This window comes from Juglans microcarpa x Juglans regia, chromosome 3S, assembly GCF_004785595.1.
Source record: "Juglans microcarpa x Juglans regia isolate MS1-56 chromosome 3S, Jm3101_v1.0, whole genome shotgun sequence".
NCBI lineage: Eukaryota > Viridiplantae > Streptophyta > Magnoliopsida > Fagales > Juglandaceae > Juglans > Juglans microcarpa x Juglans regia.
The window spans coordinates 3,130,808-3,150,175 of NC_054599.1; the positions used below are offsets into that span (position 1 = coordinate 3,130,808).

The 19,368-nt window shown below is 35.4% G+C and overlaps 1 protein-coding gene across 3 annotated transcripts; it reads left to right on the top strand.

The window, feature by feature from the left end:
• Positions 1-5,827: 5,827 nt before the first annotated feature.
• LOC121258080 lies at positions 5,828-12,604 on the top strand. 3 transcript variants are annotated; one of them, XR_005939329.1, is made up of 10 exons: positions 5,828-6,207; positions 6,342-6,419; positions 7,694-8,401; positions 8,502-8,604; positions 9,849-9,949; positions 10,069-10,243; positions 11,698-11,868; positions 11,964-12,064; positions 12,172-12,286; positions 12,425-12,604. XR_005939329.1 is itself a non-coding variant. In XM_041159428.1 (9 exons), the coding sequence occupies exons 1-9, from the start codon at positions 5,881-5,883 to the stop codon at positions 12,229-12,231; spliced, it is 1,824 nt and encodes a 607-aa protein (XP_041015362.1). In that variant the 5' UTR covers positions 5,845-5,880; the 3' UTR covers positions 12,232-12,411. The 3 variants fall into 3 exon arrangements, 1 of the variants encoding a protein (XP_041015362.1); XR_005939328.1 differs by having other exon boundaries at positions 5,845-6,207; positions 9,858-9,949; XM_041159428.1 differs by lacking the exon at positions 12,425-12,604 and having other exon boundaries at positions 5,845-6,207; positions 12,172-12,411.
• The last annotated feature ends 6,764 nt before the right edge of the window (positions 12,605-19,368 follow it).

Genomic DNA, 19,368 nt, shown 5'->3' on the forward strand with positions numbered 1-19,368 from the left:
TGTGGCTCATTTGAGCTTTTCTTCAAACACTTGTTGTGCTTATTTTTCATCTTATTACCCTAGGTTAATTTCAATCACTGCAATCCATTATTACAACATTCAAACCAACAGGTTCTACATCCCTTACATTCCCTTACTAAATCTTCAATTTAAGAGAATCATAATAGAGGGACTCTAGGGTAAGAAACCACTCACCTGACTGCCAAGATGTAGATTCGGATCTTTGATGTCGATTCTGAAGCAAGGAAGATGAGAGAGTTAGAAACCGTGCGACATGTATTTCCCAAAATCAATCTCAAATGCCCAAAACAAAAATGAAGGAAAGAAAATCAGAAAAAGAAAACAAAAATTGGGTAATTCGGAATACCCAATTACCCTTTTTTTATTTTTTATTTTTAAGAAAAATAGAAAGTTAAGTTATTTTGATCCTGTAAGTTATTTTGATCCACTACATTTCAATGAGAAAAAATCCATTTACAAAAAATCTATTTACAAAAAATCTATTTGTAAATATCCTAGTTACATCAATATCCTAGTTTAAGTACCAGTTGCAGAATTCACATTCTATTGACATATCATGCATATTTGTAAACTTTGCAGTAGTTGGTAGCCGTTAATGATCTGATAGGGGAATTTCCATTTACTATTTCACTTGAACTTGCTTGATTTTCCTTTGTTGCATTGCATTATTTGCTTCTGCAACTGCTGCTGTGGAGGAGGCTGCTGCTGCTGCTTCCCCTTTCAATATCCTAGCTACTGCTGCTGCTCCTGAAATTTTTTATTAAAAATGGGATTCTTGATATGCAGGTATTAATATAAAGGAATTTGCATCATATATATATATATATAGATCATGATCATAATAACTAGTAGAACTTGTCTAATCCGTGAGAGTCATGAGAGTGATGCCAAGTACTCTAGTTGACATTTTTTTAATTAAATATAAACTTCAAGAGTAACTTGGGCAAGGGATAAAACCGAAATATTCTTACCAGTTTAAAACAGCAAAAGTATTTCAAGTAATCTTCAATTGACCTCATTTAAAATATTCTTCAAAGTTATCTCTACATGAAAAAAAAAATATGTTAAAAATATAATTAATTGAAAAGATTATATGAAAATAATTTTCAAATGTGAATCTTACCGGTTTTTAACTTGTAGCTTTCAGCATCTTTCATTACATCTTGAGAGTCATAATTAATGGATTGAGCCATTAACCAGTTTTGTGTGCAGATAAGAGATTCAACTGTTGTTGGGGCCAATGAGCTACGAAATAAATCTAAGACACGATCTCCAACGCTAAATGCCGACTCAGAAGCAATAGTAGATATGAGAATAGCTAATACATCTCGAGCCATATTAGCAAGGATCGGATATTTGATTGAGTTCACCTTCCACCATAGTAAAATATCAAAGTCGGGTGTCGATCCTTCAACACTTTCCATGAAATACTTATCCAATTCTGATTTAGACTCTACCACATCCTTTGATGCTTGATATTGTTCAAACATACTTAATATATCATCCACATTATCATAATAAGTGTTGCTTTGGGTCTTACCAACACTTGATTGGCTCTACTTGAACCTACACTGGATTTTGAATATTGCTTATACATCCACTCAATCATCCTCCTTAACCAATCAACAATTTCAGACGCTCGTTCATTCCCAAGAAAATTTCTAAAACAAAATTCCAAAACTTTCAACTTGAAACGCAGATCAAGCATAGATACAATAAACAACATTTTGTTAAATTTCTCAAAATCCCCCAATACTTGTCATATTTCAACAACATCCTCTCCGACATGGTTTTCAGCATATTACTCTCACTCATAAAAAATTTGTTCAAATAATTATAGATTGTAAATATTTCTCTAATGAACAAATTTGAACTTGCATAAACTGAGCCTGAAACCCGCAAAGTCGTATCATAAAAAAGCTTAAAAAATTGTACAAAAATCTTGATGGTTTCCCAATCATGTAAAGTTGGTATTCCTTGTCCAACTTCACATAAATATGGGCCAAACTCGTTGTCTTCATCTTGCATCACCTCAAATGGTGCATAATATTTGAGAGCCGCACTCAACATTAGATATGTTGAGTTCCACCTAGTTGGAACGTCAAGACAAAGAAGCCCACCACCCAAAATATTTTGCTTCTCTGCGCATGACTTGAATTTATTAAGTCTTGCAGGGGAAGACTTCACATATTTAACTGCATTTCAAATCTTAACAATTGATTTATCAACTTCTTTCAATCCAGCCTGGACAATGACATTCAAAATATGTGCACAACATCTTATATACATAAGTTCATTCTCTAATACCATACAATCCCTAAGTTTGACAATTTTCCTCAAATAATCGATAGCCGTAGTATTAGAGGATGCATTGTCGACTTTGATTGTAAATATCTTCTTTATGCCTCATCCAAGTACATATGACTCAATCTCTTTTTCTATTGTTATTCCTTTGTGATCAGGAACTTTCTTAAAATCTATAATCCTCTTATGTAAAATCCAATTATCATCAATAAAATGGGTTGTTATGCACATATAGTTAAGATTTTGAATTGATGTTCACATGTCAGTAGTGATGCAAATCTTATAATCAGATGCCATGAACATGTTCTTCAACTTATCTTTTTCTAATATGTACATCTTCATACAATCTCGCATAACAGTAATGCGAGAGGGGATTAGAAATCTAGGCTCAACTACGGCCATAAAGTCCTTAAAACCTTGTTTTTCTACAAATCTAAACGGTAGCTCATCCATGATTATCATTTTAGCTACCGCCGATCGTATTTTCTGTTCATTGTACTTAGCAAGTCCAACACTAGGACTGCTAGTTGTACCATCCACCCCTGTCTTCTTAGTCCCAGTCATTTTTTATTGGGGGTTATCCCTTCCAACTCCAATAGCAATAAAGACTTTACATGTCTGATGATGGTACTTCAAAGATGAAGTACCTTGTTTTTTAGGATGACATAACAAAACCTTATCACAATAATCGCACGTGGCTTTGGGCTCATTGGGATCCTCGACATTCTCAATCCTCGTAAAGTATTGCCATACATCTGATCTTCCCCGTTTTCTTGTGATAGGAGGACGAACTTGAGGACTAATTGTTGGGAGAGAGCTATCCAAAGTTGGAGGCTGAGTACTATCCAAATGAATCACATTGGGCATTGATTCAGACCCAGATGAAGGCATAGCAGCACTACGTTCCATAGAGTTCAACTGCAGTATAAAAAAAAAAAGAGAGTAAGATACCTGCACATGAATTAAGTTTCAATATTCATTTGAGTGAAAATGACAATTTATCTTCCAATTAATTCAAATTTCATATCAACAAATTTCAATGTTTGATGGGTCAACATCTCCCAGCTTCACAAAACCTAAAAGTACCAGAAGAGATAGAAGTAAAAAAACTCGTAGAAGCTGGTGCAAAATCATTGTCAAGGCATGCAGATGCTTTTCACAAATTAAAGAAAACATGAACAGCGACGCCATATTCATTCTTTTCACTTTCTTAATGATGGTGATAAGATACCTGCACCACTTTCTAATTTTGAAAGTATTATAACAACTCACCTTCTAAACAACTTTCTAATTAAGCACATCACCTGCTTCCTTTGACAATATTTGAGAGGACCTTTGACAAATGTGGCACAATCAGAACTTATTAGAATAGTTTTGAAGTTTATTGGGCTATTCCTGTGTCTGAATACTCAGTAATGATTATTTGATAAACTATCAACTTATAAAAAAAAAATAGTCGTGTTTCATGTAGATTTCTGAGTCCATTCCACCTGGTTTCTTCATGTTGATAAACTATCACCTGATTTTGTAAGTGCCTTTAGGCTTCGATGCTCAGTGAGTGCATTGCCAACCATATTTTTTTGGACTGAACCAAGCAATTGCAAATCAAATAAGAATAGAAAAGAAAGAAAAGCACTACGCTTGGGATGATATGCAAACTCAGGACTGATGAAGTGTCCAATTCATTATTTGATTACTAATAAATCTGTGTTCTTGTGTCTCGGCTGAATCATGATTAATGTGAAATGGAAGGAAAATAGTGTATACATCCATGATTCAAAGTGATTGAGGTTGATTTCTCTGACAAGCTACGATGATGAGGCCAAGGAAAGTTGTGACCTCTGCCCAAGGAAAGTTGCATTTCATTACTTTATTAATAAATAAAATTAATATCATGCAACTATTCCAGTTGGGTTAATGCATGATCTTGTTCATCTAATCAATATGGGTTTGTTGTTATCTTCCCGATACTGCCAATATCAATCATACTGGCACTGAAGTTGCCTTCAAATCATCATATACAAGTGTATCAATCATTCATTAGTCCCTCAGTTTTGGTCAGAGTACATCTCATCTCCTTTTGGGGTATATGTTTCTGGGTTTTATCTCAAGGCAGCCCACCACCCACACTCAAGTTTCTTGAGGCCAAGATGGATAAAAAAAAAACACCCATAAACTCAAAATACCCATAAACCGAAAATATTCAGTATAGTCGATTCCTTCATAAGAAAATACCCAAAACACCCATAAACCCACGACTAACAAACTCACAAACTAATCTCATGCAAGGGAGCAAGAATCTGTTTTCCAACCATCCAAACACCCATAAACCAAACGAAAAACGCACTAACCTTGATTCTGAGTTGCGATGGACAGAGTGAGAGCTGCGAGAGTCAGTTGCGATGGAGAGAGTGAGCTTGCGAGGAGGAGAGCGGCTGCTAGGGAGAGAGTGTCGAGCGGGTATTCCGTGAGTTTTAGACGAAATCGGGTAAACGGGTATTACCCGTTTAAAAAAAAATCGGGTAACGGGTATTCCGTTTCCGTTTAAAAACAACAACGGGTCGGCAATTCGATCGTGTCGGTAGTCGGCGTTTTTGTTCACCCCTACTGAATCACTGATCCTTATAAAACTCTTTGAAATAATGTAATAATTTTGAATTGGGAATACGAAAACATGAAACTGTGCAAAACGCACCGTTTTTCATAAGGAAAAAAAAAAAAAAGGATTATCATGTAGGGTGTGCAAAATACCGCTACAGTCGCTTATCCCTATAAAACTCTTTGAAATAATGTAAAAAAAAAATTTATTTGTTTGGTAATATTTATTTTTATTCAATACTCTTACATCATACGTCTACTTTTCTTTTTTTTTTTTTTTAATTTTTTTCTACTAACAGATATAAGATGTAAAATAAAAGAATTTATAATGTTATATGCAGTCGTGAAGTAAGTAAACGCCTCATAATCGTTTTGAAAAATAATGAGACTAAAATTTAATTTTTTATGTAGATTTTATATTTATTTATTTTTTTAAAAAATTATATGATACTTATACATTTTACAATTATAAATATAATTTCTTTTTATTTAATAACTGGTTTTAAATATTTATGAGTGCTAGAAAAATCAGGGGAGGGTACCAGAGGTGCAGCAATGCTACAAATGAGAAAGAGAAATAAAAAGTCCATATTATTACCCAACAATTAAATTTCAACATGATAGACTCTGTTATTTTTTTTTTATTTTTTTAATAATTTGAAGATGTAATATACCAATTTTTAAAAGCTAAAAATCTAGATAATTTCGGTTTTTTTTTTCTAACTTCTAAGTTTAATTTCGAGACGTTTTTATAGGTACTGTTTGAATTAAAAAATGAGATAAGATAAATTAAAATAATTTATAAAAAATAATAAAATTTATAAGTTAAAATTTATAAAAAATAATAAATAATAGTCAGCATCTCCCACTCCAAACCGGGTCATAGTTTTTTTGATAAAGAGCTGTCGCTGCTTGCAACGTAACCACCAAAAAGAAAAGGAACGTTTAACTACAGAAATGGCGACGACGATTCGATCCGATATTCGTTCGGCTATGCATATGGCGACTTCGACCTTCCGCTCTTTCAGCCCCAAGGTCCTTATTCCTTCACGCGCCGCCGCGCGTCGTGCTCTACCGTTTTCTTCGTCCATCTCATCGTCCTTTACGGCGGCTACAACCACGTCGCTCAGCCTGAGAGGTTTCTACTCCACCAACTCCGTGAGCGACGCCGTCCTGAAGGCTCCGGAATTGCCGTCCATATGTACGGCCGATGAGCTCCATTATGTCTCCGTATCAAGCTCTGATTGGAAACTCGCCCTTTGGCGCTACCATCCTTCTCCTCAGGTTCCTGGAAATACAATATTTTATTTATCTTTTTTTTTCTTAGTTTTTTTCAGATAGCGTCTTTAGTCATTCATTTCAATTATCCAAAAGATTGATATTTTTAATATCTTTCTGTTAATTATATGTATAAATAGGCACCTCAGAGGAATCACCCGCTGCTGCTATTGTCTGGGGTGGGGACTAACGCCATTGGATACGATCTCTCCCCTGAGGTTTTTCTTCTTCTTCTTCTTTTTTTTTTTTTTTTTTTTTTTTTCATTTTTAACCCTCATCTTACTAAATTTATGTATCTCAGCGTAATTATTGTAAATTGTAATGTAAAGTTTCAATATCAATGCATGCTCAAAAAAAAAAAAAAAAAAAAAGGTTTTCGATATCAATGCATTTATTTAATTTATGTGATGGCTTATAATGGCATTTAACTTTTGGTGATCGACAATGTTGTTAATGACTTCATGTGAAAATTTGACAATTGACAGCAAAGGATTAACAAAAAAGCTTCTGGTGCCGAGATTTTTGTGTTTTTAGAAGCCTTCATCCATTTGAAGGGAAAAATCTATGATATTTTGGTGCATTTGACACAGAGCCCTATGACCGTTCTTTTGCCAGATAAAATTTGATGGAGAATTCCAATATTGCATTTCTCTGGAATGGGTATGTCAACTAAGGAAAGAATGGTGACATAGTGACGCATTTGAGGATAGAATGGCAGAAGAGAATACCTGTGATTGATCCCCAATCATTTTGATGACGATTTACAGAGCTGATCCCAATCAGTTGTGTTGAGAGTGCATGACTTGTAAACTTCTGAACTAAACTATAATAATATTCTTTAGAATCTAGAATGTTGTAGTGTATTTAGGACACTGGGCTTAACAAATTATGAAAATAAAATTTTAAAAAATCTGAAATAGGACCAGGGATGGTAAAAATTGATTTTTGGGAAAGAGGGAGACCCAGATTGACTCTTTATCGTAGTTTTAATGATCATTCATTAAGAATGAGAGACTAAAATGTCATTGCTTATCATGTTGTGGTGGAATATGAAGTATACAACCACATTCAGTTTATTGTCTCGTTGTTGGGAGCATAAGAGAGAGCTTTACAAAATGACACTACAATGCTAGCATGGCTTACCCAACTCAATATGAGCTGCAATCCCAATTGTAGTCGGCATATGAATCCTTTAGGATTTAACTCCATTAAGAGTTGTGTCCTCTGATAAGACAACAGAAATTAGGTATTTTCTAATCATCCATACCTACGTTCTTTTTGAAATTTAATTCTTCTGGTAACATGATTCTTTGTTATGCTATTTGTTGGTCTGCTTCCCTGAAGAATTCTTTGTTATGCCATTTGTTGGTCAACCCTGTGACTGTGAGTTGTCATAATCAGTCTTATAGCTGTCCTTTTGCTTTCTGCTACATCTTCTATGTCTCTATACCATGCTATTCCAGCTTACTAATATATGAGGTATTTTTTTCAGTCTTCATATGCTCGGTACATGTCAAGCCAAGGGTTTGACACATGGATCCTTGAAGTTCGGGGTGCTGGGTTGAGTGTGCAGGGAGCGAATTCCAAAGAAATTAAGCAGTCTGCCAATAAAATATCTGAGCAGATGGAAGCTGCTTCAAGGAGTGCAACCAATGGAGCTTTACCTGTGGGGCTTCAGTCAACTAATGGTACTGGTGCCTTGGCAAAACCTGAGACTTTTTCTGTCAAAGGAAAAGAATCTGAGAACATAGCTGTAAAGGGAGACATGATGCGGATAGCAACAGTGTGGGACGAATCAAGACTGGTGATGAAGTTGACAGAAACCTTCATGCGTTTGTCAGAAAGACTATCTGGTTTTCTCAGTGAAGGCCAGTCCAAGATCATGTTCGCCAAATTATCTGACCAGATTTCCAAACTTTTGGCGGATTCCCCATTGTCTGAACGATTTAATGAGATAAGAGAAAAGCTATCAAGTTTGTTGGAAACAAGGCAAAATTCCAGTATTGCTAGCCAAATTAGGGATCTGAGTCAAAGGATAGTATATATAATCGAAGAGGGTCAACGATCTGTCTCACCTCCATTGTTTGACTTGCAAGAGCGTTTTGCGTCAACAATAGAAGATTTTCAGAAACAACTTGACTTAATAGTGAAGTACGATTGGGATTTTGATAATTACTTGGAAGAGGATGTGCCAGCTGCGGTGAGGTGACATTTGATCTTTCTGCATAGCTATAATCAATAAACCGAAGATGCCTGCCCTTGACATGATGAACTGATAGTATCCATTTGTGTCAATATAGATGGAATATATAAGAAGCAAAAGCAGGCCAAAGGATGGTAAGTTGCTGGCAATTGGACACTCCATGGGCGGTATTTTGCTTTATGCGAATCTGTCACGATGTGGTATGGCTCAATCCCTTGTAGTTTGTCATGTTATCATTATATCAGCAAAAATATTTTTTGACAAGTATTATATCAGCATAAATATTTTTATTTTATTGCACCAGTAAGTAAGCTTTTCATTGTATACTGTGGCTTGCTCTAATGGGCTTGACCTTATACTAAGTTGGACTGGAGGCTTGTTGCCGCTTGCAATCTTTCTTTCAGTTCTAGTTTGTCATAATCTTGACTATTTACATCCAAGATCCTTGCCTCTTTTTTTCCTGTATAGTTGTCAATCTCTCTCTCTCTCTCTCTCTCTCCTCCTTTTCTTTTACTGTGTTCTGTTGAAGATTAAGATTTGCAAGCAAAGGTGGATGCTTTAAAATTGAACTGAATTAAAGGTCCATAGTTTCGATTATGTATGAACTCTGTTTGAGTGTATCTGCTTGACCAATGAGACTTCTCTCCCTGTGTTCGAAAATGTTAGGAAAGGAAGGTAGAAAATCCTAATAGTAGCCCAGCCAAGGCTTCTAGAGGAAAATCTGGTTAGGTAATATTACAACAATGAAACGAGCCTTTAAATTGTGTGAACAAAAAATAATAGAAAAATTTTCAATTTCAAAATAATGAAAGCCTACACTCTATATTTAATTGGTATCCTGACCTCCACTGAGATGTGGGAAAATAACCAAAGTCATGGGAATCAGCAGACAACAAGAGGGAATGTGTCGTTCATCTCTCTCTCTCTCTCTCTCTCTCTCTCTCTGAAATTATCTTTTTCTTCTTGAGATTTTACACTTTTTTTTCATTTCTTCTCGACATTTTATGCACACATTTATATCAGATGGTCGTCCAGCTTTTGTGTAATGTACTTTTCTTTTTAAGGAGTAGTTGTCGATTTTATGTTAAATCGTGTTCATTAATGGTGATGCTGGTTGCTTTGGGGGAAGATTGATGACACTATAAAATCTCAGTTAGTCTGTTCTCATGAGGATGTCTCAAAAGCAATGGTTCTAGTTGTGTCCAATCCTGGTTCTTGTGCCAAGAGTTGAATGTTTAAGTTTTCATATGTTATTTGAGATGGGCGTTTTTATAATGTCATTTCTATGACCTCTCTTTATTTTTCTTCCTGTTTTATTTGGAATAGAAAGAAAATTCCTAAAAATGTCATTCCTTTGATTTTTACAATGTCATTTCTTTTAGTTCTCTTTATGCTATGTTTGTTAAGTTTCATGCCAATTAAGATGGGTATTTTATATTGTAAGCTTTTGAAGGAAGAGACTCCAGATTGGCAGCTATTGTTACATTGGCATCATCCCTTGACTACACTTCTTCAGAATCGACTCTCAAATTGCTCCTACCGCTTGTAAGTAGGTGTATAATACTGTTGTTGGATCATCTCTGAGGTAGCTCTAATGACTGTACTAAAAATGTTTGTATTACGCCCTTTGTTGAGAAACTAATATCAAGGCAATTGTCATACAGGCGGATCCTGCACAGGCTCTTAGTGTACCTGTTGTTCCTTTAGGGGCATTACTGGCAGCGGCTTATCCTCTTTCATCGCGACCTCCTTATGTCTTGTCTTGGCTTAATGATCTAATTTCAGCAGAAGACATGATGCATCCAGAGTTGTTTGAAAAGCTTGTCATGAACAACTTTTGTAAGTCTTCCCATAAATGTGATACGTAATAATACACTTGTACGCGTTCCCCAGTCACGCTTTGCTTGTGCACATATAAAAGTGTGAACATGGGCAAGATATTCCTAGGAGAAAGATTTTGTATTCATCACAGTTTGTGAGGACACCTTGTTCTTGTTGAGGTGTACTCATCCCTGATACCCTTAAAGTGGACATGAATTGTTTTGGAAAACAAAGAGAAACAAACAATGTCACGTCTTTATATAAAAGTTAATCTGATATTCATTTTGCATCATGAATAGGAGAACTTACTTTCCTTTGGCTTCATTTGTGGGGGTTGAACATGGAGACTGTTTTTCCTTTGGTAGCTAACAAAATGGTTTAGAAGATTTTTTTTTTACAAGTACAATAACTTTTAGTAGTGATAGTTTAAAAGATTCTTTTTAAAGAAATATTATGATTAGTGATATCCAGGGATGGTTATCCCCACGATAATGGAAAAAAGGTGTATTAGTGATATTAAAAGATTATGTAATTTATGCCAATGGAATATAACTTTATTAAGCCACATGCGACAGACTAGTTCGGTGTAGGATTCTGAGAAGTTGCCAGAAGTATCCATCTATGGAGCACAAATGGAATGGGATATTGCATAAAATGGATGGGGTACTGAAAAGAAAGTATCTCATTTTATTATTATCTGTAGCTATGTGAATATAGTCCACTAGCAGGCAGGATGAGGGGAAGTTATTAACTTATAAAAAAAAAAAAAAAAAGGATGAGGGAAAGTTATTAGGGTTATTTGGCACCTGAGGAAAATTATTCATTCACTTCCACTGTAAGAACCGTGAGATATTTTGGCTGAGCCTAGATTGCTTAGGTATGAGAATGTAAGGTTGAGGGTGTTGCCATATAAGGGAAGTACGATGGCTTTCGGTTGAATAGTTTGGCTCAAGGGATCAACGGATTCTTTCAGTTGGAGTTGTATATGTAAGCAGTTAATGCCTTGGTAGTTGGTTTCAGCACATGCATAATTTTCTCAGTCCTTGACTTCTGTACTTATTTAAGCACCCTTTGTCCAAACGCTTTATTGGTGAAGTCCTAATTATTATATCCCGAATTTGCTCTTTTGACATGGACAAAGTGGGGGGACACACCAAGAAGATAGGTGATTTCATTATTTGAATTAGATTACTGATTTTTTGCAAATAAAATAATGAGCCTAAAGGGTCAATATGAACCGATGGGGGGACACACCAAGAAGTAGAGTCAATGCACAATCTCCTCAAGTTCTAATTAAAGTCAAATACTTTTTTCCTTGCCTTATATCCTGTAATATGGGGTGGATCATACAAGATCTTACCAATCAGTGGGCCATGTCACTTCATCAATTAAATGGTTCCAGCATATGCACGATATCTTACCATAAATTGCATTCACTACTGGCAGACATAACCTACGATTACAACTTGCAGGTACCATACCGGCTAAACTTCTCTTGCAGCTAACAACAGCTTTTCGAGAGGGTGGGTTGTGTGACAGGAGTGGTAGCTTTTCCTACAAGGATCACATACACAAAAGCAATGTCCCTATCTTAGCACTTGCAGGAGACCGGGACCTTATATGCCCACCTGAAGCTGTAGAGGGTATGTTTAAATTAAAATGATTTATCTATCTATCTATCTATATCCATTTGATAGGAAGTCTATGCTTCTTGCTTACGATGATTTGGATGGACCAGACACTGTCAAGCTGATTCCCGAGCACCTGGTTACCTATAAAGTATTTGGAGAACCTGGAGGTCCACATTATGCCCACTATGATTTGGTGGGAGGACGATTGGTAGTACCTATTTTGTTCTTTGTTTTCTTGGAACTGTGATAGTATAAAATAACAATTCTGTCTATCATTAATCTGCAAGGCTTATTGTTCAATGATCTAAAATGCAGGCAGTGGAGCAGGTATATCCTCGTGTAATACAATTTCTTGCTCGTCATGACTCAACATGATTACCTTGGCAATGGAACTTCACGTCGCCAAACGATTTTGATTTCCAAGCAGGCATGAAATCTGTATCTATGGTTTCGCTTATTACACATCCCCGTAGAATCTTGGCAGCTTGAAACATGCTTGGACTTTTCTTTCCTCGTGATAAGTGTTATTGTTTGCCATTTTGATTGATGCAGCAGAAAGGATGTGCAGATAAAGCTAGCATCCAGATTTTTAGCAGAAGTTGCGATGCTTCACTTCTGTGTCGTAGATTAGCATTACAGTTGGTAATAGGAAAATCAAAACCGAGGAACAAAGGCGCAGAAACGCATGCTTCGTTTCATCACACACACATATATATATATATATATATAGCAATTTGGATATACAGTATTTATTTGATTGGCAATACAATTGAGACATACATACAAACTCTAAATCTTTATTTCGCCCTTCCCATAATTACTCTTAAGGCAACACTTAAGGCACAATGTGGAGCGAAGTTGATTCAAAGCTTTTTCTTCTTCTGAACAAAAAAGGTTTTATTGATTACATACTAACCAAGATACAGAAAGGAGGGTGGAGGCCCTAACAATCATTCCTATATAATCAATACAGTACCAATAGAAACATAAAAATATAAAATTAGAGATGGACAAAATAATTGATTGGGATCTAATGGCTTTTGAGGCCAACTCGGTGAAATAGACATGTCTGTGAAGATGCGGACTACCTGCACCTGGACAGAAAGACCCTATGAAGCTTCACTGTTCCCTGGGATTGGCTTTGGGCCTTTCCTGATGAATAGTAGTGAATTGAGATGGTAGAATATATTTTGTGGGGCTTATTTAAGATGAATTTAGATGTGTTTATATATTAAAATGAATTTATATTTATTTATGAGAATTTAAAAAAAGTTATAGGTCCCATTTGTAAAGAGATATTGAATTGAAAAAGGTTGTGGATTTTATATGTAAAAATATTTTGAGTTGAGTTGAATATAATAATTTAAGAGTTGGATGTTTAAGGCTACGTTTGGGTAATGAGAATACTTGAGAAGTGTTGAGAATGTTTGTGAATAGTAATGAAAAAGTAGTGAAAAAGTAATAATAGAATAATGAATAGTAGGTAAAAAGTAATGAATAGTAAAAAAGTAAGTGAAAAATAATAATAAAATAAAAATAATAGTGAGAGTATTTGAGATACTCTTAATATCTAAACGTAATCTAAATATTAGATTTAACTTAAAATTAAATTGAATTGAATTAATTTCAATAGAGTCCAACAAACAAACTGAGAAGAATTTCCTCTTGGCATCCTCCGTACACGTTAGCACACGAAGCATCAATAAAAGTAGTACAAAGCTTGTGTTGGCACACTCGGCAGTAAGTAAAAACAAAAACAAATTTCCTTGCCGTCAATTTCGAGAAGTGGAACATGGAACAAAAGGTTAAAGGTTAAAGTCGTTGCACATATATTTCTGTAGTCGTAATAATTTGTGGCCCTTCTATGCATAATGTTGCAGGATGTTATATGGTTTAGGAACATTTTCTGCAGACAGTGCGAGCTCAGACTGTCTTTGTTTTCAGACCTGTCTGAACTAGAAATCCGTGCCCCATTATGGGGCCAAACCTGTTTTTGTGGTTAAAAAAAGGCAGAGATCACATAGGTTACAAATGTGGTTTTGTGTTGGAGGGTGGATCTGATATTCACAGATGGTGGGTGATTGTGTTTCTTGTTGTAAGAATAGGCTGAATTGGAGAGAACAAACGGTGTTCTGAAGGGTCATTTATTGTCGTAGGTGAATAGCATCCTTCTCTAGGCTCTTGGGGTGGAGGTTCATGGGAAGTGGGGCTTTGATCAGATTGCTGTTTCCTTCCCAAGTGGCAGTTTAGCAGTACTGTCATCTAAGAGATTCCAGTTAGAATGATCAGAAACAAAAATTTAGCTGAACAGTATTGCCTGCCGTTTGTTAAGATCAATAATTCTTTCAAAATTTAATAATATTTGCGAATTCATTCGTTATGAAATTAAAATAAAGTAAGTTGAGACAGCTAAAAAAATATATATTAGGAAAGAGAAAACTATTATATTTAAATAAAAATTAAGAATTCAATTAGACATATAATAATATAATTCATTTAATGAGTTTAACATAATAATACTTATTATTTATTATTGATGTAGATCGTCTTGCCCTCATTTAAATTGACACCTTAGAAGAATAGCTCGCCATTAGGAAATGTTCTAACTGAGAGTGAGATCGCTCAATACTTACTTGAGATTAAGTTGGGTGAAAACTAATTTAAGACTCTCGGCATAGATCAACTCGAGAGTTGACATGACAAGTACTGTAATACCTATGCCCAGTAGCAAGCCTAAGCCTAGGCCTGCAAGAATGCCAACCCACACCACGGAACGACGCCGTTTAGGTAAACCTCTACACTCTCTTCTTCCTCCCTTCTCCCCTTCCCGACAGTTTTCCCTTCCCCTTCTCCTTTTTGAGTTTTAGTTTTCCCCAACCTCCTATTTCCTCTCCCACGTCTTTGTAATCTCCACCCTGGTCTCATTCAAACACCCCACTCGAACCACCATTTCCATAACTGATCTCTTCATCCATTGGGCTCATTTTTCCTGCAAGTACTCTCTCTTCTCTCATCTCTGTTCGATCTGCTGCCATACCCCGCACATGCTGGTTACGATCTCACCCACACTATCTCCCTCCCATTCTCACTCTCTGATCTCGCTCTCAATCATGCACACAATGAGACTCTCACTCACTCATTCCACTCACACATACACCTTGACCCTCAACTCACAATTTTTTTTCCGTAGATTGTTCTTCCCCATCGAGCAGTGCCACCCACCATGGTTGGCACCGTCGTCGAATGTTCTCCACGTCGGAAGCCACTCTTCATTCACACCTGCATTAAGATTCAGATATCTCCCTTTATGTTCATCGAATTACCTGAAATAGTGGTATTTGATTTTACTTTTATTTACTTTAATTATTTTATTTCATTATTTCTACTTTACCAATTGTACAGTCATGTGACACCTTTCTGTCTGTGTGTAATCAATTGTTACCAACGCCCCTATATTTTTCCCTTTCCTTTGTACATGAACTCCAACATTGGTAAGTCCCTTTGCCGTCTTGAATTGTAGTTTGTTGCCCTCCTTGATTGATTGATTTATTTATTTTCTCTTTGTCACACAATATTCCCTCACTAACCCTTGGATTTTCTCACTTGTGCATCATATACCTTTGTTAGAACTATAATAGACTAGTCGTTAACAACACCTTCTTGCCATCGTCCTAGTTGTATCAATTATACAAAAATTTAATAAGTATTGAAGCACTAGCAATGCAAATTTTCTATTAACTACGCATTGTATATATATAGGGCTGTAAATGAACCAGACTGTTTGATAGCCCGCTCGGTACTAGCTTGATTAAACTTGACTCGTGAAAAAAAAAGCTCGCTCGTGAAAGCAGATACCTGCTCGATTTGTAAACGACACCTACCCGACAAAACTCGACTCGACTCGGCTAAGACTCGTTAAGACCCGCTCGTTTATGCTCGAGTCGACTTGTTAGCTCGACTCGATTAAAACTCATTCATATATTGATAAATATATACATACACCTATGTATATATACATATATATATATACATATTAGCTAATAATATAAGCATACCATTTTCATATATATTATATTAAATATATAATATATAATTTGTATAATAATTAGTCGATAAAATTTAATAATTTCATATACTAGTATGTGAGAAATATATATGAAATAGATATATGCTATCATATTAAGTGTATGTATTAATATATGTAAGCATATAATATATTGTTATTTTGGATAAATATCAACTAGTTATATATTAATTATTTATAAATTTTTTAAAATTTTATAATTCAATAGAGGTTCTACTTATTAGTTGTATAAATTCAATATTAGATTTTTTATTTTTTTATTTGTTTAATTTATTAATTATTAAATATTATTCAAAAAATTAAAAAATAAATAATTCGAGCTCAAGCTCTAGCTTGAGCTTGACTCGACTCAAGCTCTTTTGTGGGACGAGCTCGAGTTCGAGCTCGAGCTCGAGCTCGACTTGACTCAAGCTCGTTTGTGGGACGAGCTCGAGTTTGAGCTCTAGCTCGAGTTCGACTCGACTCAAGCTCGTTTGTGGGACGAACTCGAGCTCGAGTTGAGAGTTTAGCTTTTCGAGTCGAACTCGAACAAAGAATAAAAAAAAATCTCGAGCTCGAGCTCGAGTATTTTGAGTCGAGCCGAGCTTGACAAACCAAAGACTGGCTCAGCTCAGCTCGACTCGGATCGGCTGGATTACAACCCTATATATATGGTATATTTTCAAAGTTATGTTGTCTCTTTGGTATGTTAGAAATGGTGAATTGGGTTATTCCTTGTGGAGGGTCTCTTGATTTGTGGAAATTCTCTTGGCGTAAGATTGGATGAGTTAGAAGTCGTGGCAGGTTATGGAGTTATGTGGCTTTTCGGAGTTATTGGTGGGTTGTTTTGAGCTATATGTGGGCTGTGTTTGTGGTTTATACAGGCTGATAGTTTGAGTTTGATGTTGGTTAAGATGGATTGATGAGTTGCTTTTGGGAACTGATAAGTGGCTATTGGATTGGTTGATTGGGTTAATATGCTTGTCTTTGAGTATTTGACTTTGGGAGTAAGTAGATTAACTAAGAAGTATGAATATACACTTGACGTAAGTATGGATGCGGGAGTTGAGTTTCAGGACTGCTTTTGGTTGACTTGTTCTTATACGGAAATAGTTGATAGAATTAGCTATGATGAGTTTCGATTATTAAAAACTCAATGAATATTTTTTCTATTTTGGGTGGTGAAATATTTAGAGGTCGAACTCAAGACTAAGATAACACACTGCAAAAATTGAGGTAAGCGGGGTCCTTATACTAGATTTTGCATAAAAGAAATGAATGAGATTGATTTTGAAAATATTCATGCTTGCTTTAAAAAGAAAACTGAAAACAACCTCAGATATGTGTTTTTGCATACTGATGAAATCTATATAAGAATGAAGTATTTTTTGTCATGACTGATGTAGACATGAGTTTATTTTAGCATTCTGTTTTTGAATTGCGAAAAAGAGCAAATATGAGATCTAAAAAATTTTGCTTTGATTATGTTATTTTGAATATGTGAAATGATCTTAAGCTATTCAGTACTCTGTTTTGATATGATATGTCATATGAAAATCTTGACATGAATTTCTGATTCTGTATCTGATTATAATCTAGTTCCGATGTTGTTTCTGTTCTGTTTTTGTTAAGGCCCTATCACGAGTATAATAGTAATATGGCTCCGCCACAAGTATATTGGTGATTTATAACACTACCATGGGGGTTAAACATGATATACGACCCTGCAACGGATATAATAGTGGTATACGACTCCATCATGGGTATAATAGTGACATACAACCTCGTCAAGGGTATAATTGTGATTTATAACCCTACCACGGGGGTTAAACATGGTATATGGCCCCGCCACGAGTATAATGATGGTTTATAACTCTACCACGGGGGTTAAACATAATATATGTCTCGATGTGATGCTCTGATATTATATAAGATGATGTCTCAGTTTATGATATCCCAAAAGATTTTTGAATAAGAAAGCTTTCTGAAAGTTTTGCTCTGATATTTTGATAACATGTTTTGATTCTACATTTTGAAAGTAAATATTTTGTTATGCATTCTAAGTTCTGTAAATGTTCATATTTACATAGTAGTATATGTTCTCTGCTTATTGAGTTGTTGATAACTCACCTCATTATCTTCACAATATTACAGATGACTTTGATGGTTCAGTTGATGATCAGTAATAGAGTGCATGGGCAAAATTAGCTAAGGATAGTAGTTGAGTACCTCGGGGTACTATTGTTGTTGGATAATTTATTTTATTTAGTAGTTGGACTTCAGTATGTTTAGATGTTTTATGGAGACTTATGTAAACTTCGTTTCATTTTATTTTGTTAGTTGAGATATGAGGGGCAGTTGACCTATTTTTTCTGGTTTATTGTATTGAAGATCTAATAAATGAATATGTGTGGTTAATTAAATTAGAGGTATTTATATTTGATTTGGAGCATTTGGAAGTATATATATTTGAATTTGAAAAATATATTAACATTGTTAAGTAAGGTGATATGAGTTAACTTCCTGGACTTCCGGGAACAAGCGTTACAAGTACTCCCTTGACATTAGGTTGAATGAATCCCTTTCAAAGAGTTCGTTTGAGATTTTGCTCGAGATTTACCATTCTAAGTTCGCTCAACATGCATGCGACCCTTTGGTTGAGCGAATAGCACACTTTCTTTTATACGATTTGTACTCGTTTTAGGCTTCTTTTTAGATTCTATTTAGGAAGAGAGAGAAAAAGATGTAGAAATAAAACAACTTCTGAAACAAAGAGAGAGCAATCCACTAAAGAATCCTCTTCACTTTTTTCGAAAGATAAGGAGGATAAGACAAAATGAATGAAACAGAATAATTACTATGTTTAGACTAGGGAGAACAATAGTCATTGATATCATTTGATTTTATTCAATTTGAGAACTCATTTGAGAGGGTTTATTTCTATTCCTTGTGATGATCTTAGAGTGAACTTTGAGATTTAAAAAAAAACAAAAAAAAATGCTTCATTTTCGTAAATTAGATCTGTATTTGATCTGTTTGGCTGCATTCGTAGCGTCAGATTAGGTCTGTACTCTACATCAATTATCTAAGGCAGTAGTAATTATTCCATGTCCTCGAAGGTATATATTAAACCGTTAAAAGATAAGTGCCACAGCCTTAATAGCCTGACCCCCCACTGGAGCGCAGACATGAACGCACAATGCAGTAGAATTGAACATGTTGGTCTAAGCAGTTCATACTCGTATATATCCGGCATCGGTTAGTTGCCCGGGGACTGGACCCAGGTCACCCAGGGAGACCAACCTGAGAAGGCTGAACCTTTGTAGCAATGTTAGGTAGCAGGATCCGCAACTACTTTTATTTTGCATCAGTCTGGCCATCTTTTTGTTCTTCTGCTACTGTTACCGAATCCCTTATGTTTTTTGCATGTTTGACAGCAGCACTAGAGG

What these genes read in the sequence shown, in the direction of transcription:
- LOC121258080 (XM_041159428.1), top strand. Translation starts at nt 5,881, where the DNA reads ATGGCGACGACGATTCGATCCGATATTCGTTCGGCTATGCATATGGCG. An exon ending in GCTACCATCCTTCTCCTCAG is followed by an intron (nt 6,208 to 6,341) that starts GTTCCTGGAAAT and finishes ATGTATAAATAG; the next exon opens with GCACCTCAGAGGAATCACCC. An exon ending in GCTTGTCATGAACAACTTTT is followed by an intron (nt 10,244 to 11,697) that starts GTAAGTCTTCCC and finishes TACAACTTGCAG; the next exon opens with GTACCATACCGGCTAAACTT.